A 19,533-nucleotide genomic window follows, 5' to 3' on the forward strand; every position below is an offset into this window, starting at 1 on the left:
TATTCTTGTGCCTTTCCATTTCAAATAAAAAAACTTACTTATGTTGCTTAGTATTTTGAAAATGTGATTGTCACATTATTAAGGTTTAATTATGACACCCCACCTACTGGCCCAAGTAACTTGAAGAAAGTGAGTTTATCAACATGACTCAAAAAGCTCACTTAGCCTGCTGGCCTAAAGTAATCTGGAAAAAAAAGTGGGACTGCTAACATGATCGAAAATGCCTAGTTAGGAAACCTGGAAAAAGTGAATCTACCAACCTAATCCAAAATGTTTACTTAGTGGATCTTCCAAAATCACCCAAAATGCTTACTTTTTTTTTATCAGCAAATAACACTATATTGATGAATTTAGATAAAACAGAGCTTACAAGAATGCATCAACAAAGGGCAGGGAGGGAGCAAGAGCAGCAGCACGAAGAAGAAAACAGCTAAGCTCTGCCCCCTGTTGGAGAGATTCCAACCAACAACACAACAAACAACAAAGCAAAAACAGAACAAACAGGACAAGCACAACCTAAACAGTAAAATGCTTACTTAGTAGCAAACAAATGGTTTCTTTTGAATCCAAGAGCACTCAAACCACAATAACTTGTAACGAGACCAAAAATGTCTAGGAAAGTAAGAAGTTAGTAGTGCCTTATGTATCCAGTTATGCCTTCCCGTTTGGGATGGGACCGTTAATGACCGTTACATTATGTATTCTCCATAAAAAATAAAGGGCAAATTACATATACTCTCTCGAGGTTTGGCTAAATTACAAATACTCCTGAGATTTGAGAAATTACAAATTTTCCCCTGAATGTTATATTTGCATAACAAATTAGGGGGTAATTTGTTATAAAATTTAAACCTCATGGGACAAATTGTTATGAAAATACAAACTTTAGGGGGCGGGATGTAATTTTTGAAACCTTAGAGATATTTGTAATTTAGCCAAACCTCAAGGGAGGTATATGTAATTTGTCCATAAATAAATAAATAAGTAATTAGTATGTTTGGTTTCTGTTTTCTAAATTTAGTTTTTTAAAAATTGAGATTTTGTTTTTCGTGTTTTTTTGTTTTTTAGTTAATATTTTATAAATTTTAAGCAATTTTTTTACTTTTTTAGATGCATCTTACTTAGATGTATCTAAATAGTAAAATATTTGTGAAAAAATATTTTTAAAAATTAATAAATACACAAAAAATACAAAAAAAATATACTAAATTTTCGTTTTTTTTTGTTTGTATTTTTTGGTATTTAGGGTATTTTTTTAAAGATTGTTTTCACAAATATTATACTTTTTAAGTGTATTTATGTTAGGTGTATCTAAAAATTAAGAAAATTTGCTTAAAATATTAAAAAATTTCATTGAAAACATTAAAATACGAAAAATAAAAAAATATAATTTTCAGAAAATTATTTTTTGAAAACCAAAACCAAACTAGCTGATATGATGTGCCAACAAAGAATTTTCATGCAAAATTATGTAATTTTCTATGGTCTTTTCATTTCAAATTAAAACATCTACTACTTTGATTCTTAAATTAAAAAATGACATTGTCGTATCATTTTAATTTATTTTAATTTTATTTCATAAAAGTAACGATTATATGAATAGAAAAATTATACAGAAAATCTCTATAGAATGATGTGGCATATTTGAATCTTATCATTTCAAACCAAAATACCCATCAAGGTGGTCTATTATTTTGAAAATGCCACTACGGCCATGTCAAAATTGTGGAAGAATAATATCACTGAAGCATTAATAATCCTTGATTTTGTTACAGGGAATGACATTATTGACACTATCAGCTTCTCTCCACGGACTCAAACCATCCTGTGATGAAAACACTGTCTGTCACCCACCAGGTCCCCAAACTGGAATTTTCTACATGGGACTTTACCTAATAGCCCTTGGGACAGGAGGCATAAAGCCCTGCGTCTCATCCTTTGGGGCAGACCAGTTCGACGACTCTGACGAGGCTGAGAAGGAAAGCAAGAGCTCTTTCTTCAACTGGTTCTACTTCTCAATCAACATTGGGGTGCTCGTGGCCTCGATAGTGCTTGTTTGGATACAAACGAATGTTGGTTGGGGCTGGGGTTTCGGAATTCCTTCTGTGGCAATGGCAGTTGCTGTTGTGAGTTTCTTCTCAGGCACGCGGATGTATAGGAACCAGAGGCCTGCGGGGAGTCCCCTGGCTCGTCTCTGCCAAGTAATCATTGCTTCGTTGAGGAAGTTTAGAGTTCAAGTGCCCGAGGATAATTCTTCTCTTCTGTATGAGACTGTTGAGGAAGAATCTATTGTCAAAGGAAGCCGCAAGCTTGATCACACAAATCAGTTAAGGTAAGAGAGTATGCAAAGCAAACTATTTGTACCCATTCAATTTTCACCTTTCAAAGTAGAAAGTAGTAGCATTGCATTCTGTGAACTTTTTTCAATGTTTGTAGCATAATTTATAGGACAATACGAACAAAAAATACAGAGTAGGCAATACTGCGTTAATCCTGAATGGGACAGTGTTGCCAGCAATGTATTCTGTTTACTTTTTTCTAAAAATTTTCTATGTCCGTGTCATAATTAATGGAAAACTATACAAATGCCATTGCATCTCACTAGGAGATTATGGGTCAAAGTCCACCTTGACCTTGAGAGCTTCCAATGTACCAAAACCAAAACCATTGCACCTCACTTGGTAGCGACTCAAGATTTTTTTAGACCAAGACTGAATATCAAAGCTTTTCTGACTAGCCTTTAAAAAATTGAGGTCTTTGCAATAGGAATTTCTTTACATTTTCTAGGTGGGCTCTAGGCGATGGGCTAAATAACCTAATGATTGAGCCACTTCCAACTTCACTAGAAAGCCTAGGATTCAAGTCCTCCTTATCCTGATTACAACTTCCAATATACACAACAAAAAGATACTGGATTGGCAACAATACATTCACCGTGAGTGAGATAGTATTGCCAGTGCTACATTCTGTTACTTTTCTATGAAATTTCCTATTTTCGTAGCATAACTATAGATTGAACCATGGTTTTCTTACAATGCTCCATTTTTTCACTCAGTTTATTTGACAAGGCAGCTGTGGACACTCAATCTGACCATATCAAAGACTCAGTTGATGCCTGGAAACTTTGCACTGCGACCCAAGTTGAAGAACTCAAGTCCATTGTTAGGTTGCTCCCCATATGGGCAACTGTGATCATATTCACCAGTCTATAGTCAAGTGGGCACCATATTTGTCCTTCAAGGCAACACAATGGACCTTCACATGACTTCCTCATTTGAGATTCCCTCAGCCTCTCTATCCCTCTTCGACACCATCAATGTCATCTTCTGGGTCCCAGTCTATGACCCTGTAATTGTGCCATTCACCAAAAGGCTCACCAGCCACAAAAATGGCTTCACACAGCTTCAACCAATGGTGATTGGCCTTGTCATCTCAATCTTTGCTATGTTGGCTGCAGGGAATCTAGAACTTGTGAGGCTACAAATGGTTAGGAAAAACAATTTCAATGAGGTTAAGCGTATACCTGTGTCGGTTTTATGGCAAGTCCCACAATATTTCATCATAGGGTGTGCTGACGTGTTCACTTTCATTGGGCAATTGGAGTTTTTCTATGAGCAAGCCCCTGATGCCATGAGAAGCCTCTGCTCAGCTCTCTCGCTATTGACAGTCGCACTTGGGAACTATTTGAGTACACTGCTTGTCAACGTTGTCACTGATGTGAGCACTAGGCATGGCAAGCCCGGTTGGATACCAGATAATCTGAATTATGGTCATCTTCACTTCTTCTTTTGGCTTTTGGCTGTGTTGAGTGTAGTGAATTTGGGATTTTTTCTTTTGGTTGCAAGGTGGTACACTTATAAGAAGGCAGTTGGTCCATCCACTCATATAACACCTTGATCTGGTGCATTTCTTTGACAACTAATGGCATGTCTAGGAAGTATGTCACCCAGCACGCATAAGATTATGTTTTGGTATTGTGATGAATTGTTTTCAATAATCTGAGAAGTTGGTTTTTTGTGTTTAATTTCAATGTAGAATTTGCTGACCTAAAAAAAGTCTCTTTTTAATTTTCTGCAGTCAAATTTGGCATCTTCATTGAGAAAACTGAATTTAGCAACTTATTTCATATCTTGAGACTCTCTGTAAATGAATTGTTTCAAATTTGTTTCAATGGTCTTTGATCCCTCAAGATCATGATGTAAAATAGTAAATGCAACTAGTAAATTATTGATGTAGCTTCCCATTAGAACCTAAGATAAATGAAATTAACACATGGGACTCACTTCAAATGGTATTGACAAGGGCACAGAGTTATTTTTCAGTCATGAATTCAAATGTCTCTAAAGAACTAGTTGAACCAAGAATGGAAATCTTGATCTCCACTCCCAAAGCATGCAATATAAGTAATAAAAAAGATAAACTATCAATAGGTTCTAATAGTTATACTTAATTCCTATTGAGTCCTATTGAAAGTCAGTCCTAATTAAATCATCGTTAAAAATAATTTTTTATGATAATTTTTTGAATGTCGCTAAAAATTGACAATTAATGACTTTCTGTCATGATTTTTATAAATTGTCACTAAAACTTATAATTAGTGATATTTTTCTGTGTTCTGTGACGAATTTTTCAAATTGTCACTAAAATTAAAAATTAATGACTTTTTTTGTGACGATTTTTTTAAATTGTCGCTAAAATTTATAATTAGTAACGGTTTTTTGTAACAAATTTTTTAAATTGTTAAAAATTAATAATTTGTGATTTTTTTAATATTGTTTAATAAAAATGTCATTAATTTTTACAGGACCTATTAGACAATAAGTTTACTTATTAAGATCTATGGATATGTTTTCCATAAAAAATTGGGTTCATTTAGAGTCATTCATGCAAGCACTAAGACCACATTTGGCAACCTTCTGTTTTAGTCAAAAAGTTATTATAAGTTGTCACATCACTTTCTCTACTTTTTTGTATATCTTTTTGTAAAAAATTAAAAAATTATTAAAATAGTATGTTCTCAAACGAGGTTTTATTGATGGGATTTGAGATTAAACTTTATAAATATGTAGAAGAGTGGGCTGCTATTTATTGATAGATTGGGAAACAAAAGGGGAAGATAGAGTAGAGCAAGAATAAAGTAAGTGATGCAGAATTTCGAATAACTGTTATTATGTTCTTTCAAATTTATTTCTCAAATTCAATATTAAAATTTATATCTAAACTATCATATTTAAATTGTTATTCTTTTTGAATAATTAGTACTCAATCATTTTATTTCAAATTCATAAAATCCAAACACAACATAAGGAAATAAGATTCTCTTGGTGATGATTTAGATTTAAAAAAATAAATAAATAAAACAAAAAATAGCAGGCATGACATGTTCAACAATTGTTGCCCAAGATGCATGAAGTATAGTTTCACATGCCTTTTATATTGTCAGAAGTGCCAAATTTTTCAATGTCCATTTGATCAAAGTTGATTTCATATTTTTGTATCCAAAACACATGAGCTTCCACACTCTTATATCTATCTAAACATGAAGAAAACATTAACAAAACTAAATACCTGCACTATACATCTACATATGAAATATTAAATATAAACAAGAAACATAATATAGTCAGAGATTCTTTGTTTAAGATCTTTTTTATATAACCATTAAAAAGAAAGTCTTGTTTCTCTAAAGATTAATATAAAAATAACATTATCACATCATTTGTGTAGTTTTTTTTTTATTATTATTGTATAAATTTTTGAAAAATTTACGTATAAATTCCATTTTGAGGAATGGTGATCTGTTTAGTCTTAAAAAAAAATTTATAGACCAATTAGTCCTATTGATTTTGAAAAGGTAAATTTAATATATTATTTAAAAATTAGATTTATGGTTATACCCTTATTTCTATTATGTTCTTTTTCTTTTTTTTCTTTTGTGCTAGAAAGATAGAATCAAATTTGGGATGAATTTTTATATAAAAAAAAAATTTATTTAGAAAATCTTTTAAAAGGAATACAAAAATGATTTAAAATATGAGATTATTCAAACATTTCAAAAGGATGTAGGATTTTTCAAATATTTCAAAAGCAGTTCAAAAACTACTTGGTAAATTTTGGCCAAATGTATAATTTTAAACTGTAATACTCTAATGTAACACTCAAGCGTAACATTAAAATAAAATCTTAGTGTAATATCCTAATATAACATGTTAATCATATTATTTAATTTTGATGATGTCTAAAATATATTAGTTAATATACATATTATTTGACACAAATTATTATCTTTTTAAAATATATATATTTGTTAAATATTATTTAAATAAAATAATATTATCTTTTTAAAATATCTATGTTAAATATTATTTTAAATATTTTCAAAAACTTTACTATTCACTTTTTGAAAAATAGGGTTAATTACTATTCATCTTTTGACAAATCGATTAATTATATTATTTTGACAAAAATGATTGATTGGTTGTATTATTTTGACAAATTTGATATTTATGGGTTGTTTTTTTTGACAAAATTAATATGGAGTGGTAAAATATATTTAATTTAAAATCTCTACAACATATACAATATTTTCAGATCCATCATAAATATAATTTATAGAGATTTTTTTGTATGCAAAATTTTGATCAGAACTTATATAACATTATATGCAGAATACATCACGTGCGCTATTAAATTTTTTACATTACATTGATTATATCATATCACACTACACTACATTGATTATATCATATTATAATTAAACAAGAAGAAAAAGATGGAGTTATATATATATATATATATGTGTGTGTGTATATATATATTATAAACTAGATAGAGAAAATTATTTGTTTGTTTGAAAGTTGTGAACTTTGTATTAAATTGTCTACAAAAATGGTGGCTCCATGTTTGAAATAACAAAAAGAAAAAATCAGTCTTATTTTTTATCTTTTACTGACTATTCAAAATCAAGGAGTGTGCTTATATAAGCGATGACATCAAGAGTGTGTTTATGTAAGCCATGACATCAAGAGCGTGCTTATGTAAGCCATGACGTCAGGAGCGTGCTTATGTAAGCCATGACGTCAGCAAGGAGCGTCCAACGGGTATATTTTTGTGTATAAATAGAAGTGTTGGATGTGGAGAAAAATCAAGAACTTGAAGAGAAAATATTTCTGTGAGCTCCAAAATTCTGAATATTCTGCTCTTTCACTTTCAGATCTAAGTCTAGCTTTTGTTCTTACACTTTCATATCTACTCTTTGTGAGAGAATTATTGTAAAAGTGGGTTCAATTACCACTTATTCTTATTCCTTATTTTTGTGAGAGATTTTGTAAGGGTAAGGCATTTATTGTTGAGTGAGGATCAATAGATAAGAGTAAGTCTTGTGCCAAATCCACAAGTTTGGTGGTGTATTTATTCAATTGATAGTAAAGAAATTCTCAAGGAGGTTCCTTGGGGAGTGGACGTAGGCCTGGCGTGCCGAACCACTATAAATCGCAGTGTTTGATTTTCTCTCTCTATCTCTTCTACTTTTATATTGATAATTATTATTCTGTTTTTTTTATTTATTAAAATTCTGAATATTGTGTTATTTTTAATATTGTGAAATTTTTAATAACCCAATTCACCCCCCCTCTTGAGTTGCCTATATGGGATAACATAACACATTAAAAAACTCTTTAATGTAACACATCAAAAATTTCTTTATTGTAACACTCTAATTTAATACACAAAAAAAAAAAAAAATTATGTTATGTTTGGTTAGGGGATTTGAGGAAGGATTTAGAAAGAGAAATGAAGGTAGGTGAAATATGAATAAAACGTACCTATATTTCACCTAGTTTCACACACATTTTTCCTTTCCCTTTCCAAATCTCTCCCCAGATCCCCCAACCAAACACAGCATTAGTGTATTTTTTCCAAACGTAAAACTCTAATATTACACTAAAAAAAAAACTTCTTAGTGTAACACTCTAATGTATCACACAAAAAAACTTTTAACGTACTTTTCCTAAATGTAACACTCTAATATAATATTCTAAAAAAACTCATCAGTGTAACATTCTAATGTAACACACAAAAACACTCCTTAGCGTACTTTTTCCAAATGTAACACTTCAATATAACACTTCGAAAAAATTTCTTAGATTAACACTTTAATGTAACACAAAAAAAAATTATTTGGTGTACTTTTCCCAAATGTAACGCTCCAATGTAATAAAAAAAAATTCAGTATATTTTTTCTAAACGTAACATTCCAATGTAATACTGAAAAACAAAAGAATGTGAGATTCTTCAAACCATTTCAAAAGGAGTACAAATATTCCTTAGTAAGTTTTGGACAAATGTATAATTTCAAAATTGTGAGTGTTACGTTTAGAAAAAATACACTAATGAGTTTTTTTTAGTATTTTTGTGTGTTACATTGGGGTCTGTTACATTGGAATATTATGTTTTGAATTACACTTGGAGTATTACGTTTAGAAAAAGCACACTAAAGATTTTTTTTTGTTACGTTAGAGCGTTACATTTGAAAAAAGTACACCAAATAGTTTTTTTTTAGTGTTGTGTTGTTACGTTTGGCAAAAGTACACCATGAAATTTTTTAGTGTGTTACATTGAAGTATTATGTTATTGGAGTGTTATATTAAAGTGTTAGGTTTTTATTCATAACGTGGGATTTGTTTCAGAATGAGAGAAGATCCAAAATTTATGTAGTACAAATTGTCCAAATGTGTAATTTTATATTTTGAGAAATCTACTTTTATCTCAAAAAAATTAAATTCAAACATAAAAGTGACTATCATTTTATATAATTCTCAATTTAATAAGATATTTTGATTCATAAAGGAAAAAAAAAATTAAACAACTTATAAGATCACATTTTTAAATTTGTTAATATTCCATCCTAAATTTTTTATAGTATATAAATTCTTTACCAACCAATTCACATGACATGCCATTGGGTTATGAGCCTCTTTTTTTTCTTTTTTCTTTTTATCTTTTTCTTTCCATCTTTGTTCCTTTAATCTCCCCCCATTAAGGTAGCATGTTGGGCTGTTTTCTCTGTAACTTTTTGACTTAAGAGGCAAGTATGTTTTTTGATCATATAGCTTTTACATTTATGGGGAGGAAAAGGCCAAATATATGCTCAAGTTTGCTGAATTATTATGCTGACGAGTTTGATTCCTTTGATTTCCCAATAGGACAAAAGAAAACCTCATTTTCTTTGAGAAATAATCATTGCAAGGCTTTGATTTTCTCTGTTTTGCTGATGGGATTTCAAGCCAACTTGCCTTTAAACTACAACTTTGCCCGGTTTGGTGGAGCGGTGGAAAAGTATTTATAACTTATGTTTAAACAACTTATAGCTTATAACTATGAACATAAGCTGATTTCTGACTTATAAATTAAGTATCTCCTGCCCCACTTGAAGAATAAGCTGATTTCTGACTTCCAAAAAGCTATAAGTTATAAGCTAAACCAAACACATCAAAATAAATTAAATTAAGCTGAAAACTGAAATAAGCAGCTTTTAAGCTGCACCAAACAGGACCTTTGTGCCTTACTTGGTCAAAGTTTTTTTTTTTTTTTATGTTATATTTGGATTTTAGATTTATAGAAAATGAATGAAAAAAATAGGAAAATTATATTTAACTTTTATCACTTCATTTTCTCCTAATCTTTTTCATTTTTTTTTTATAATATTTTTATTTATAAATTTATAATTCAAACATAATATAATAAACTCATTTTACACTTAAAATGTTCATGATATTATTTCAAAAAATGTTGGGCAGCTATATCAACACAGTGGTTAAAAAAATAAACATGAGAGTCTTAGGTATCGTTTGGTAACACTTACGTTTTCAGTTTTCTGTTTATATTTATAAAAATTTTAAAAATTCAAATAAAAACTTGTTTGATAAAATTTTTGATTTATAAATCAATGGTCTCAGTTTATAAATTTGGCCAAAAAATGAAAACACAAAAAATGTGTTTCCATTTTGAGTTTTCAGTTTTTTTTTTTTTTACCACCCAATACTAGCTACCACCCGCCACCATTTTCCACCACCGTTTTCCGCCACCACCACCCACCCCCACAACCACCACCACCACCACCACCACCACCACCACCACCCACCACCCACCACCCATCTGTCATCCACCCACCACCACCCACCACTCGCCACTACCATCTACCACCCGCCACCACCACCTACTTGCCACCACCACTCACCACCCACCTGCCACCACAACCATCCATCGCCTGCCACCACTAGCCACCCACCACCACCAGCCACCTGCCACCACCACCATCTACCACTAGCCACCCACCACCACCAGCCACCTGCCACTTACCCACCACCACCAGCCACCTGCCACTCACCCGCCACCACCACCCACCACCCACCACCACCACCCACCCGTCACCCACCAACCACCACCGCCACCACCACCACCACCCACTCGTTACCACCTACCACCCACCACCGTCACCCACCCACCCACTCATCACCACCACCATCCGCCACCTACCCGCCACTACCCATCACCACCCGCCATCCCCCACCCACCCGCCCGCCACTACCACCACCACCCACCACCGTCACCCACCCACCATCACTACCCGCCACCACCTGCCATCCGCCACCCACTTGCCACCACCCGCCACCATCACCACCACCACCCACCCGTTACCACCCACTACCTGCCACTGTCACCCACCCACCATCACCACCCGCCACCACCTACCACCACCCGCCATCCGCCATCCGCCACCCACCACCACCCACTCGCTACCACCCACCACCTGCCACCGTCACCCATCCACTCACCACCACCACCCGCCACCTACCCGCCACCACCACCCACCTGCCACCACCACCCACCACCCGCCACCGCCGCCGCCGCCGCCACCCACTTGCTACCACCCGTCACCACCACCCACCGTCACCACTTTCTACCACCGTCTTCCGCCGCCACTTGCCACCACTCGTCATTTCTCACTCTTTTTTATATTTTAAATTTTTTTAAAACATTTTGTGAATTACCAAACGCGTTTGTAGTTTATGTTTTTCTAAAAATAAACAAAAACCAATTTATAAAATTTTTGTAAATATAAACTGAAAACGTAAACGTTATTATGCGTTAATTGTCAAAAAATTTATGTTGATGTAAAAACACTCGAACTTGCAAATGATTGTGCATATCTAAAATTTATTCATAAAGCCTTATACACAACGGCATGCTCTTGGAGTTTTCGGTCATCGGAGAAGAAGGGGCAGCTTAAAAGCACTACTTTTAGTCCTTTAAACTCGAGAACAGCACAAAAATGACATAAATGATTTATTTCTCAAGTTTGTTAAAGAACAATGTTATTCAATCTCATTCATTGATTGAAGCATATTATAAGGAAAATTGTTACTCATTTACAAGGAAACAAAAACAAACTCTCAAACAAATTCTCCAATCTCTTCATCATTGACCAATTACAGTTACAGAATAAAACCCACAATAAATAAAAGTAGAAGCAAAAAATTAAAAATAAATAAATAAGAATTGAATGAGGAGATAAACTGATCTCTTCTGAATTACCCATAATTCCGTTACATGGGTGCTAAATATTATGATTCAGTAGGCTTTTCTATTAGTTTTTCAGGCCAAAGTTTTCAGCATTGGATCTTCCCCTGTATGGATATGAAGCTTTGGGGCATTGTATTTCACCTGTTTCACCATGATCAGTTAATCTGTCCAACTAGAACAGGGTCTCGAGGTTGGCATGATTGCAGGAAGAGAAGCAGAGACACTGGCATTAACAGATCCACGGCTTGTTCAAACACGCCAGCTTCTATCATAATGCTTCAAAGTTCCTATGCTTTGCTTGCAGAAGCTGCTTTCTACCTTGATCAACACCCTACAAACTCAGTTTTTTCATAGCCCCAGATCAACGACCACTGATACCTGCCGCACCAAGAACCCTCCCCTTTCAGCAAACCCAAACTAGACTTAAATTGAAACTCCGTAACCAAGACGGGTAAGTGAACTCTAGAACCCTGGAAGAACCAACAAGCATTTACTGCAAAAAGATAGAGAGAAACCAAATCAGGTGGACGTATAAAGGAGAGAGAGAGAGAGAGAGAGATCATACACTAGTCTTAAGTTTGCTAGTAATTTTCCACATTTCAAGTCAACTAACTGAATTCTAAGAAAAACAAAATGTGTTTGATTCATTGCATTATTATTTTCCTTGTCAGTGAGGTAGATAGAGCATATTTGTTACATAGACATATTAACAGGCCACAAATTCTCTGAAGACTGAATGACTAACAACAATGAACTCAGTAAGGAACAAACTATGATTGCTTGCAAGAAGCACTCACATCAAAGCTAATTTACACTACCTAACCCACATGGATTTGAAACTTTCAAATCATACCTAATGAAAAACAAACCTAATGAAAAAAAGGTATAAATTTGCACAGATGTGAAACTTTCATCTGTGCAGAAGAACATTGTCTTCAAGTGAAAGTCCAGTTCTTGCTAGCATAATTCCAAGAGTGATTTCATATACTAAACGGGACCTAGTGTTGAAGCAATGAAGCAATTGCTGAAGGCAGGGCATTCACATTACAGACACAAAGCGGTTTCCATAGGGAAACCATAATGAGGTGAGATGAGCACTGCTTATGGAGCATTAACAGTGTCCATTAATGAGGATATACTAACTTCTTGTTTTGTCTTTAGACCCACAAGAAACTAAGCACTAGAAATTGATTAGTTGATAACTATAAAATGCGACAAACAACCAGGTCATATCAAAACCAATCAAACTGTAACAAACAAGAAGACAAACTCCCAGACATTTCAGGTGAACATTCCCTGAAACAATGCTTTAAACATTCGCCACTTAGCAACTGTGACAGAGCAGCAAAAGGTACCAATATGGGGTCCAAGCAAGCATATTTGACACTCTGTGGCAACATAAATGTTTCATTACAAAACAAGAAAGGGCAAAAAAAAAAAAAAAAATGCATTAACGACAGTATGACGAGAGAGAGACAAAAGGAATACAACTTTTTTTTTTCTCCTGTTATTTAGAGTAATTAAAGAAGCATGCTAATAGCACAATGGAGAGTACTTGTTATCTAAGCAATCATCAAGAATACGTAGGCATGAGTGATTACACAGCAAATGCAGCAAATTAAACGCTAAACCAAAGAAAACAATAGGACCTTTGGATTTTCAGTACAGTCGCAATACGCTCCTCGCAATTGAATATGAGTTATTCGGTTTGTTCTTCACCGGTCCAGCTCTTCGATTGCTGCTCCTCATGGGCGTCAAGTAGAACCTCAAGAGGCCATTTTCAATGTCGTTTGGGGAGTACCTAGCGCTCCGATTACGCTCCAAAACAAAATCATCTCTCTTCTTTCTACCATGCCCATTGGTCTCAATACTCTGCTTTCTCACACTTCCAAATGATCCACCATTGCTATAAGAAGTCCTCGAGCTCACACTACTATTACTTCGAAACACCTTTCTGCTTAATCCCCCTCTCACATCACCATTACTTTCCCTCCTAAACTCTTGCCAAGACTCCGAAAACGATCTCTCAACCCCATTTCCTCTACTATTATTATACCTGTCTTCCTCCTCATCTTTGCTACCTCCATTTCGCCGGTGTATAAATCCCCAAATCTTACTCCACCGGCGAGACTTCTTCAAACCCTTTCCTTCCCCATTCCCAATCACAGAAGCATTGTCCCTAAAACCCAATTCAAAGGTCTCAGAACAGTCATCTCTCAAGGAATTCGAATTCAAGTCCCTCAAATCTCTCTCACCCACCAACAATTTAGTCCCGTGAATGTAATCAATTGTCGCTGGAGACACTTTAGCATTCGAAACAGCTTTCAATTCTTCGTTCTCCGCCACCATCTTCTTCATTGAGTTAGACCGGTCCAAGCTCTTCCTCCGCCGCGAGGACGAGTCAGAGTAATACTCCCGAGTTTGTAAAGACCCACCAGGGATTGGTTCGTTCTCATTGATACAATTCATGGGTTCTTCGATTGGAATTTGATTATCAGACCTCGAAACGAGACCCACCGGAGAATCCTCCACCACCGAGAGCATCGGTGGAATCCGAGAAAAGCTCCGGCCGATCAAATACCCATCCCAGGAAGCTCTAGGCTCGTCGAAAGAGTACCGGGGATCGGCGTCGAGGGAGAACCGAGGATCGGTATCGCAGGATCGTCGGCCGAACCCGTAATCGGCGATTTCCGACTGGGTTTCGCGGTACTGCCGCGAAATCGGCTTCTCTACGGGCAATGCCGCCGATTCTCCGCCGGTATTTCGCTTCTTGAGTTTCTGCTTTTGCCTCCAATTGTGCCATTTCTTGCTGAATACCGAAGCAGCGGACCAGAAACCTTTGAAATCCATGCCAGAGGGCTTCTTCGCCTGTGAATCGAGATCTATGTGGTCCTTCATTGTCTTGATTTCCTCTTCATCATCTCTTTCTTCCACAAAATTCGCTACATTTGGCTCCTCGGAGACCAAAATTTCATCATCATTATCATCGTCGTCGTCGTCGTCGTCGTCGTCATCATCGCCATTGTCGTTCTGGTCCTCCTCTTTGGACTCAAGCACTGGACCAGTTAGGGTTTTAGGTTCAACTTCAATGGACTCAATGCTGAAGAGAGACCATAGAGTGTTCCGAGCCCTAACATCACATGACTTGCGTTGGGGCTCGAATACTCCAGAAAAGCCCTCGTTTTTCGAGGCGGAGAACGACTTCGTGCGGCGGAGCTCCGGGAAGAAGGAAGAAGAGGGTTTGGTGGGGACTCGGAAGATGGCTTTAATTGCGGCGGCGGCGGCGGAGGAAGGGGCCGCGGCGTTGGAGGGGCGGCGGGAGGAGGAGGCAGAGGAAGGGTCGAGGGTTACGAGGCGCTCGCAGAGGCATGAGGGGCAGAAGCCAGTGAATTGCTCGGTTGGGTGGCGGTCGCAGCTGAAGGAGGAGCGGTGGGGCTGCAACGGCGGCGGCGGTGGTGGTTGTTCGGTGCTGGGATTCATTGCCGGCGGTGGTGGACTCCAATTCCCACTCTGCTCATGTTAATGCATTGAGAGAGAGAGAGAGAGAGAGAGAGAGAGATTTGGGTTCCAATGGAGTGAGAAAGAAAGTGAAAGAAAGTAGAGAGAATGGAAGCGAAAGAACGAGAAAATATATAGGAAAAAAGGAAAAGGAAAAAGAACATTTTCTCTCTCACTTGCTAGGGCTCCACTTTTCCGTTAAGATGCTTTTCTTTTTCTGCGGGCACCCATGTATGAAAGTACGAATTTACCCTTTATGTATTCCTACAATCAAGTTTTAGGCCTTGTTTAAAAATGGATTATTTTAATAATTTTTAAATTTTTATCAAAAGATATAGAAAAAAGTAAAAATAATTATTTAATAATTTATAATAATTTTTTTTGATCAAAATATCTAGTTTTCAAAGTTTAAAAATGACTTTAATGAACGAAATTCAAAAATGAAGTTTAAGAACGATTTCTAAGGGTAAGTGTGGCCCGAATTAATTTGAATTGGGGTAAAATTGAGACCAATTCATTATTTATGATTCCTGAAAAATTGGAACCTAGGACTGAGTAAGAAATTCGTATAATTCGTAATTCGATCCGGTCCAATCTAATCCAGTAGATTTGGATTGATTTTTTGAATTCGTGGTTCGGTTCCATATTGGAAATTTAAAAATCCGTAGACCACGGAGCGGTTACGGGTTGAAATCGATTCGGACCGTATACAAATAATCTATATTTATAATATAGACCCTCCTACATAATATCATTTCTTGTTCCATATAAAAGCTAAACCCTTATTCCATGTTTGTTGCTGTGTTGTTGCTATGCTTTTGTTTGTTTGTTGTTTCTGTTCATGGAGTTTTGTTGCTTTTTTTTTGTGTTAGCAAAAATCTGGTTTGGGTCAAATTGATAGAGAAACCAAAATTTTACAAACAACAAATAGATCAAGCAATTGTGGTTGGTGTCCTATGCCTTGACAGATTCAAGGGCTTCTTTGGAGGTAATTGATAAAAATGAACAAATTAAAAACTAATATTGTATTGCTGAAATTGTTACTTGTTACAGAGATTTGAAAAAGAACAAGAACAAAAACAAAAACAAAAATAAAAACAAAAACAAAAATACAAAAGAACCAGGAAAAAGTTTACTAATTACAAGAATCAAAAAACTATCAAAGAAACACTAAATTAAAACTACTCCTAGAGAGAATAAACTACTCTTATAATATGTTAAAGTAATCTACTCCTAATTGAACTCATATTGAGTGTTGATGATTGATTCTCTACTGCTCGTCTTCTTCTAGTCAATTATAGGCATTGATCTTCGAGCAACTGCACCAAGGCAGTTTTCCAATCCATATGCAAAGTTAACAGAAATTACAACTCCCTCATTTGTGCCACATGTTTGCAGCTTGACTTTTCGTGTCCCCTTTCGGAAGACAACTAAGTCCTACAGTATCGGACTCCCACAGTTCTGAATCTGATTCCACAAGTTCAATGTGAAATAGATAAACACCAAAGAGTCTTAATCCAACAAATCCTTTGAATCAAAAATGCCAAAAATAAACTGCTTTGCTAGATACAGAGTCACCACCTAAATATTTTTTGAAAAATTTAGGAAACCCATGACTCGTGCCAAAGGCCACGTGTCCGTCATCACCAAGATTGTCTTGACTCAGGAACTTAAGTACGAGAAGGGAAGGTCATGAATTAAGCACCCCCGCTCGCCCGATTAAAGATTGGCATCTACTAATCATGATATGAATCTTATATACATTATATGCTCTTGTTCCATTTATTAGGCTACCATTACTATGTGATGTGCACACACACAAGTACAGACTAAATTACAAGAATTGGAACATTTCGATCTCATGTTTGTTTTCGAAAAGAGTTTTGAATATGTACCACTTGAAAAAGTGATCGCATAAGAACATTTACTTAAATTATTTCAATTTAAGCAATTAGCCTTTATCCACAAGTATTCAAGTAATTCATCAATTAAGCATTTAGCCTCATGGCAAACATGCTAGACATGGCAACAATCACACTCATGCAATATGCTAAAGCGAGTAAAGACTTACCTAGTACTCCAAACCAAAAAGATAAAAGAGTTAGGAAAAATGCGTGATCCTAACTGTGCAATATGACTATTGCAACACAAGTGATATATGCAATTACTAGGCTCGGCTATTAATATGGCATATGAATCAATTTGATAGCATACAGTTTAAACACCTTTTCAAATAATTATTTAAACTAATAATGCAAGTTAGAATGATGAACTGAGCCTCAGTGCATGCAATACAAATGGATGCAAACATGAAGTATGTTAAATAAAACATGATGTCCCTAAACTAACCATCATAAGCTAGTAAATAAAAAGGAGAAAGACGTGGGGTTGAAAGACATACACATTATTACAACATTGCACTCTCACGAATGAACGAACTAATTACCTAAACTAATTAACTAGCTATTACAACAAATGAATAATTAGCTAAACTACTTAACTAATTATTACAAACCGAATTAGCTAATTAATTAACTAATCTAGCTAATTAACTATTCTAGCTAATTAAGATAATTACAACACAAGACAAATTAACTATTCTAACTAATTAAGTACAAAGCCACTAGTTTAAGCACAACACTAATATATACAACACGGCTCCCGAGGATCGATGGAAGGCTCATGCATAGATGCGGTTTTCTCTCGAAAAAGGCCACTGTTTCTGCTGCTAAATGCCTCTGTTGTACAGTAGAACACTTGCACCAACTTCTACCTCCAGACCAACTTTGCTCTGCTGGGGGAGTACACTGCTGGATTTTTCATTGGTGGCCGGCAAAGGGCTTGTCGTCCACTGATGTGGCCTACCGGCCACTGCTAACTGGACTTCTCTACTGCAACAGAGAGCAAATAGTGCAGAGACAGTGTATTCTCAAGGGTTTGTTTGCACAATTTACCCCTCCTTATCATTTGAATAGCTCAAAGAAGTATTAAGTTTGGTTCACAAACCATCAATCTATGCAATTTCATTGCATGATGGCCTATGAACCAAAGTGTGCAAGTTCAATAAATGGAACAAAATGAGACTCTCAAAACCACCTCCCTGTCATGAAAGATCAAGGGAAGGAGTTGACAATGAATCTTGAACCATTTTCATCACTAAAGAGTATGAAACAACTCAAGACTCAAGGGTTCAATTAACGTCTGATTGAACCCAAACAAGTTATTATCTTACACCTTTTTTAGCCTCAATTTTATTAATCCATTTTAATTACCAACCATTTTTTAACCAATTAAGTTCAAAGGGTGAATTTAAGTCCTCTAATGGAAAGAGGGCTTAAACTAAAAGTTGCTTTAGGCATGAAAGAGACATCATACCGTTGGTAATGAACTCCAAAGGGATTAAACCATTAAGCATGACATCTTAATCTCATGCTTAAACAAACAGGTAATTTGAAACCACTTTCAAAACAAAGTAAAAACCAAGAAAGGAGGGAGGTTGCAGAAGTGATTAAGAGTGATCACAAGTATGGAAAGCCATAAATAAATACAATCAACTCAAATAAGATGGTATCTAATGCCTAAAACACCAAACTCATTTGAACAATTACACTACAAGCATGTAAAACAAAGCTCAAATGCAACAAACACTTAGAAATAGTCCTAAAACAGCCTAAAAGTAGCCCTAAAACATGCTGAAATTAAGACAAAAAATGGCTAGATTAATAAGCTAAAACATGGATTATGCTAGGCTAGTAAACAAAACACAAGGAGGGGAGGCTAACCCCTCCAATTTTGGACTTCAAAACATGATTTTAGTCACTAAAATAACTCTAAAAATTAGTGTTTAAAATCTCAAAAAAAGATAGTGTAAAGGTGGGAAACACAAGGGTAAAGGCTTCGAAAGCTAGGTGTAAAGAAGGGTGAACTACCCCTCAACCTTTATTGGCCTTAAAACCCAAGTTTCAGCCAAAAAATACAGAGTTTTTATAGCCCAAAAATAGTTGAAAAATAGCAAGAAAAAGTGTGACTACAACAAGCAAAGAGGCAAAGCTTTATACATCTTGAAGAGGAGAACCAATTCTAAGCAATAAAACAAGACCAAACATCCTCAAGAACTCAAACAAGGCTCCAAGATACCTCAACTCAAAGATGAAGAGGTTTTGTTTAGAGTGTATATGCAAATGTGAAGAGTGTATAAACTATGGTTAAGAAATTTACAAGAGAGAGAGAGAAAGGAAAAAATTTGCTTCAAAATTTTCTAACCCCAAAGCAAGAGGGGAGGCTCTTTATATATAGAAAACATGAATCTCCCTCATAAACATCTAGCCATACACATGGAAGCAGATGCATGCATCTATGCAAACAGCTGGCACAACTGTCACAAAATATCTGCAAGACACTGGTGGCTGGCAGGCCACATCAGTGGTCGGTAACCAAGAGTGATGGTCGGCA

The 19,533-nt window shown here is 35.5% G+C and overlaps 1 protein-coding gene and 1 pseudogene across 1 annotated transcript; one reads left to right on the forward strand and one right to left on the reverse strand.

Moving 5' to 3' along the window:
* The window catches only part of LOC114319887 (protein NRT1/ PTR FAMILY 8.1-like), a 9,692-nt pseudogene extending 5,717 nt beyond the window's left edge, over positions 1–3,975 (forward strand).
* Positions 3,976–11,358: 7,383 nt separating this feature from the next.
* Positions 11,359–15,253, reverse strand: LOC114319880 (protein OCTOPUS). Its single transcript, XM_028266945.2, has 2 exons — positions 13,233–15,253; positions 11,359–12,076 (listed from the first exon to the last, which is right to left on the reverse strand). Exon 1 carries the CDS (start codon positions 15,061–15,063, stop codon positions 13,243–13,245), a length of 1,821 nt encoding a protein of 606 aa, XP_028122746.2. The 5' UTR covers positions 15,064–15,253; the 3' UTR covers positions 11,359–12,076; positions 13,233–13,242.
* Between the last annotated feature and the right edge of the window lie 4,280 nt (positions 15,254–19,533).

Source organism: Camellia sinensis, chromosome 3 (genome assembly GCF_055761805.1).
Source record: "Camellia sinensis isolate YWXY chromosome 3, ASM5576180v1, whole genome shotgun sequence".
Classification (NCBI taxonomy): domain Eukaryota; kingdom Viridiplantae; phylum Streptophyta; class Magnoliopsida; order Ericales; family Theaceae; genus Camellia; species Camellia sinensis.